General features: G+C 35.9%; 1 protein-coding gene across 1 annotated transcript; it reads left to right on the top strand.

Annotated features, from left to right (window-relative positions):
• The first annotated feature begins 3,547 nt into the window (after positions 1-3,547).
• LOC128245897 (uncharacterized) lies at positions 3,548-4,579 on the top strand. The gene has a single exon (XM_052964116.1). It carries the CDS (start codon positions 3,548-3,550, stop codon positions 4,577-4,579), a length of 1,032 nt encoding a protein of 343 aa, XP_052820076.1.
• Positions 4,580-6,776: the final 2,197 nt, after the last annotated feature.

The raw sequence follows: 6,776 nt of genomic DNA, 5'->3' as shown, positions 1-6,776 counted from the left end.
TTATTCAATACAATCAACACACGTCCTGTGACAAGTGCGACAGGGTGAATGTTTACCTACGTTGCTTTTCTCATTATATCTATGTGACTTATAAGAAATGCTTTTATTAAATGGACATGAAAGGATTGAGATGTATATGTTCAAAATGTTTGCTTTTATATGCAGATGGTATTGTTCTATTTTCTCAAACTGAGTATTCGACGATTATGAGGTTTACTTATTCAGCAAGAAATGCATTAAAGAGAGACTCTTATTCAAAATCAATAAATAAACATGTATAACAAACATACAATTTGAGTGGTAAACCTTTATCTACTTACTAAATATTGCATTTATGGAAATTATCAATTACTGATAACAGAATTACAACCGTGTATTTGATAGCATGTTACGCAACAATATTAAATGATTGGTGAATGCTTTAAGATTTATTGTGATTTACTATCATCTGATAAGGTAGAATAACCGTGTTTTTGCACCTTTCTTTCAAATTGAACTCGGTATCCTTCATAAGATCAATTGTTTTAATTGTGGTAAATCGTTTTGGGAGTAAGAGTTTATCTTTAAAATAAGTAAACTAAACATAAGTTTCAAGCAGTTATAATGACTTTCTTCAGATAAAAAAAACTTAAGCTCTTTTCCATTTACATTAGACACATGATAAAATAATGTTCTCTGTGGAGTAAGTACCTAAGAAATTTCGAGAAACTTGGGAAACTTGTAATTATCATTTGCACAGGCCAGAAAGTCGTATGCAAATATATAATGTATTCACCGATGCAAACGGAACACGATGTCCATCATTGTAGTGAAAAAACAATAAAAGTCATAGGAGGTGATTTTTTTTATTCTCTTTAAAGGGACTCGTTCACAGATTTCTGTCCGCATTGATATCGACTGTTTAAATCTTTTGTTGGATATAAATTTATTTTACGATTTTTATGAACAAACACCAAACAGTAACTGAGATATGCTCATTTAAACATATAGTTTTGAAAATCCAAGCCTAAAATAATTCAAATGTTAATGATTGCGTGACTTACTTTTTGCGGCACAGTAGAGCTTTTCCTGTCCATTTCGTAAGAAATTAAGTAATGGTTTAAGGTTGTTAGTATGCAGTTACAAAACATAAAAGGTTTCATTCAACACCATTTAACGTTTAAGTGGTCTACATATTTGTGTGTTAACTACCTACTGGTAGTGGGTCAACGACTGTTTATAAACGGCTGATTGCTGAGAAACTAATAATAACTTATTGGAAAAATTGAGAAATACTGCCTTCTCATTAGACAGTTTTAACAAATATATTGACCACTAATAACACCAGAGCTCATCTTTAAACTTTTAGATGATGTTCTATCTTTTCAACAGGCATTTGGTTCACCATTCACGCTAAATAAAAGGAAGAAGATACGTAAGCTAGTCCCTTTAAAAACATATTAACCATGTGTTCATTTTATCACCTAAAATTGTCACTTCTGTGATCTACACCTGGACTGGAACCAGGCCACGTCTCGTACGTTACATGGCCACTGGTCGGCGTTAAAGGAATTGGAATGACCTAGACCTGACAAGTGAGTGGCGTTTACTTTTTTACGGCGCGTTTACGACGTTGACCAACGGTATTTAATCCGCCTGCCCACTGGTCACTTTGCAAAGGATAGCTGTCAGCCATTTGAATCGTGCAGCAAATTCGTAAGTACAATACTTTCTGTCTTTTGTGAGCTTTTCTGCTAAGATACACAGCCTCTTGAAACTATCAAATTATGTTATGATATTATCTAAGAACGTTTAAAGTCTATATTTAATAGTTCAATAGCATGTACATGCTACAGTTATCACAGTGCAAAATACAAACTTTGTATTTTCATAGCAAACACTAAGCTATATAATGTATGCTTTAGGTGATAAATGACCGTCTTCAAATTGAATTAAATGCTAACACCATAAATGGAAGAGGCAATGATTCAAAATAAATCCAAATGCATTCAGACCGATCAAATACAACATTAATTTTGATTTAAAGTTGTTAACGTCATCGTTGTTAACTTTCAAAATAATTGTTACTGCCTTGTGGATTTAATTGACACGCTTGTGATCTACTGTAAATCTAGCAATATATAAGATAACTGTGTCAGCAGTACTTGTTTAAACTTTAAAATGTGAGCTCAACTTCAAATAAAATAGTCCACGTTTTAAAATTAATAATAATGTCTGTAATCACGAGGCTAACTTGAACCAATTTCTAAACAATCGACCAAATGTGCTTTAACTTTGAAAGATAAGACCCTGAAACAGCTTTTGCTAATTGTTTGAAATGGTTACGTTCTATTTGCTTTTAACAAATGGTTTGCAATTTTTACCGTCAAATAGTGTCTTTTTGTTTCAATTTGTATGTTCGTAAAAACATCCATTTTCCTATTCGTAACAATTAAACTTCCACTATTCTCATTACGTTTAATGTTTTCATCAAATTTTCATGTATTATTATGTCAATTCTACCACTAATTACAGATAATGTATTTTTTTTATCTTTTAGAGTGGCATTTTTTTCAAAATCAATACATTCACACGTGTAATAAACATAAATTTTGAGTGATAAACCTTTTACTACTTATTAAATGATGCATTTATGGAATATACTTATTACTGATAACATGATTGTAACCATATATATTATAGCTGAACAACGAAAGTATTACATGATTAGTGAGTGCTAAAATATTTACTGTGATCCACTGTCGTCTCATAAAGTAGACATTCCGGGTTTTCTGCATTAAACTCGGTATTCTTAATAAGAACCATTGTTTTCGACATTTATTTATCCTGTTGGTATGTAACAACATTTGTATTAAATGTCGTAAATTCTATTTGGGTGTAAGAGTTCGTCTTAAATGCTTCAAGAAATATTATATTAAGGTAAGCATTTTTAAAAACTGCCGCGGCATTTTGTTAAAAACGTAATCTTATTCCCAAATAAGCAGTATCACAATCAACACATTTGTTTAGTTACCAAAACGGGTGCATACATATCGAAAACAATGATTCCTATGAAGGAAACCGTGTTTGATTTGAAAGAAAGGTGCATAAAACACGGTAATTCTACCCAGTGAGGCGGTCGTTGACATTAGTAAATCCTCATACTTAATAAGAACGCAACAACTGTCTTATTTGTGACGTCATGTCCACTTATGTCTAAATGGCATACTACGTATTATAGACATGTTGGTATGTCTGACAAGAATGTTGATATGTCTAATCGACATGTAAGTATGTATAACAATCATGTTTTCACGTCTTACCATCAAAGTTTGAGGTATTATAGGTACTTTGAAACGTTTAAATATTCACTTTTCTGAGTCTGAATCTGACACTCCAGACTCGTTACTACTGACAAAATATTAAAAGTCACAAGGATATGTTGGTTATAAATATAATGTGTTCAAAATCTTAAAAGACGAATTAAATAAATAAAACCGCAGAATGTGTACGCGGATAGTTTAAAAATGCTTATTGTTATTTTGTATCCTCATTGACAGGTACAACCATGCTGAAGTCTGCTTGTGTTCTGCTCTTGTGCCTCGCACTTGCCAATGCCTACTATGGCAAAGGCGGTAAAGGGGGTCGAGGAAATGGCGGCAATGGCAAAGGCGGCTATGGAAGTGGATATGGCGGCATGAGCAGTTATGGCAACAACGGCGGCTATGGCGGTTATGGCAACAACGGAGGCTATGGCAACGGCGGCGGCTATGGCGGCAAGGGCAACGATGGCGGCTATGGAGGCTATGGCAACGGCGGCGGCTATGGCGGTTATGGCAACAACGGAGGCTATGGCAACGGCGGCGGCTATGGCGGCAAGGGCAACAATGGCGGCTATGGAGGCTATGGCAACAACGGCGGCTATGGCGGCAAGGGCAACAACGGCGGTGGCTATGGCGGTTATGGCAACAATGGAGGCTATGGCAACGGCGGCGGCTATGGCGGCAAGGGCAACAATGGCGGCTATGGAGGCTATGGCAACGGCGGTGGCTATGGCGGCAAGGGCAACAATGGCGGCTATGGAGGCTATGGCAACAACGGCGGCTATGGCGGTTATGGCAACAACGGAGGCTATGGAGGCTATGGCAACGGCGGTGGCTATGGCGGCAAGGGCAACAACGGAGGCTATGGAGGCTATGGCAACAACGGCGGCTATGGCAACAATGGAGGCTATGGCGGCTATGGCAAGAACGGAGGCAATGGAGGCTATGGCAGCATGGGTGGTTACGGAGGCTATGGCAACAACGGTGGATATGGCGGCAAGGGCAGCTCTGGCGGTTATGGAGGCTATGGCAACAACGGAGGTTATGGCGGATATGGCAACAACGGAGGCTATGGAGGCTATGGCAACAATGGAGGCTATGGAGGCTATGGCAACAATGGAGGCTATGGAGGCTATGGCAACAACGGTGGCTATGGCGGCAAGGGCAACAACGGTGGCTATGGAGGCTATGGCAACAACGGAGGCTATGGAGGCTATGGCAATGGTGGTGGCTCTGGCGGCAAGGGTGGCTATGGCGGAAAATATGGAAAATATTAATGTTATTTAGGTGAGAATGAGTATTTCGTTTTCACTTTTTTGAAAGAAAGATCACTTTATGTTTATTTCACAGGTTTATATCTATTAATTAAAAGGTTAACATCAACGTTTCCTAAGCAACATATATTTTCCCAATACATATATACATAAACATATTCTGTTTTGACTATTTCAGGAGAATAAATTTCGACCGCATTGATCAATGGACAACGAGACAGAAAACATAAATTGTTAGTTCATGTTGTATGTATTGTTAGTTTTATTAAATTGCATTCCAAAAACGTATAATATCGTTCTATCAATACGTCACGTACTTCGTTTTTTCTTCCCATCTTATCCCTGCGCAATTACTTTGTATTCTGAAATAAATACAATGTTAAAAGGAAAAAAATATCAACTACCGTCTCATAAGGTAGAAATACGGTGTTTGAAAATATTAAGTGACTGGTGGGTCCTAAAAGATTTACAGTGATCAACTGCCGTCTCATAAAGTAGAACTACCGTGTTTTCTGCACAGTTCTTTCAAATTCAACTCGGTATCCTTCATCAGAATCATTATTTTCATACTTATTGATCATTTCCGGTAAATCAAAACAATTGTATTAATTGTGGTAATGCTTATTTGGGAGTAAGAGTGCATCTTTTCTGCATTGTAGCTTTTAGCTCTTTTGAAGACAGACATACTACTGTTTATTCAACCTTCTGCCTAGAAATACCGTTTGCTATGTCGACAGTTTAAAAAAGGCAATCAATCGTAATTGGCAAGTGCTTCTATATACTATGAAATCATAAATATTCGTTGGATATTTATTTTCGTGAACTTCGTGGGTTGGCTTATCCACGAAATCAAGATCCCAACGAAATTTTGACCTTTAATTCTGAAATCATACTGGTTATGTAAAACGGTTGCGGTTTACAAAAAATAAACAAAATACGAACTATTGATACACTTTTTTACTGTTAACTTGAAAACACCATAAGTTCATAATAAAACACATTTTGAAAAGTTAAACTTCTTTCGGAGTGCCCAATCGTATTTTTAAAATGTAAATATTACAATTTGAGTTTACAATTTTTTTTATTTAGTTGCCAAAAGTCAATATCAAATGGTCACTTTGTTCGTACAAGATTGCATCGGTCTGAACTCTTGCAAGAACATTTGGTTTAAACAATCAACGAAAGATCATCACATTATACTTTATGTGAAAAAGGAAACTTAAATCAAACACAAATGAACAAAAAGCAATGCCATAAAAACAGGACACGGACATGTCATGACATTTAAACTGAAGACTGATCGTAGAACACGAAAATACAAATATATTTCTACTTCCCTGTGGTAAATGAAATTATATTTGTGTCTTATATTTGACTTCTCACTGTTTTGAAATAGTGCATTGGTTGACAAAATATAATTATCCTCTCTTTGGCTACAGTTTTTCAACCAAAATAAGCCATATTGTCTCAACGAATCCGCGCACAGGTTATAATAAGCCGGGATCGATCCACTGTAAAATGAGGTGTTCGCCAAAACATTCAAAATTCCTCGGCCATTTCCCATCGAAAACATCCTCATGTATGCCGGTACATCAGCAGAAGTAGATCGTAAATGTTTAAATAATAGTATTAATTGATTGTGCTTTTAACATGTACATTGTATGTTTTAGTTAAAAGTTAGTGTTGTATTGCATAAATAATTCAGAGTCGCAAAAGAAAAGCAATTAAGTGTAACTAGCAATTTGAAATTACTACGCAATTTTGTTTGCAGTGTAGTAGAATGTAAAGATTTCTGGCATTGTAAAAAATCCTTACAGGACAAATAAAACCATTTCGGACGTACCTCCCCATTGTTTCACATCTTATATCTTTAAATTGACTCATGAAAGTGAATCAAAGCATGATTGTACCATCTTAAACCATTGACTACCTTACATGTTTATAGATTTTGAAGCTGAACTGAAAGGTTTGTGCTTTCAAAAACAGACTGAACATGATGGATCTACTTGATCTACTATCCATTTTTTTTTTACATTTTCCACGCTCTGTATGTCCCCGTGCACCAGATATTGTCATTTTGTATCGAATACACAGTGGTCACGTTCAGCCAATTTTATTTTTCTTAGGAGAAATGTAACCTTTTGAAACGTTATTTAATGTTTCTTCACATAGTGTTGGGGGTCGTAAGCGAAATAAATAG

The sequence above is a fragment of the Mya arenaria genome, chromosome 9 (assembly GCF_026914265.1).
Source record: "Mya arenaria isolate MELC-2E11 chromosome 9, ASM2691426v1".
Classification (NCBI taxonomy): Eukaryota; Metazoa; Mollusca; class Bivalvia; order Myida; family Myidae; genus Mya; species Mya arenaria.
This window is presented reverse-complemented; position numbering and strand designations above follow the sequence as displayed.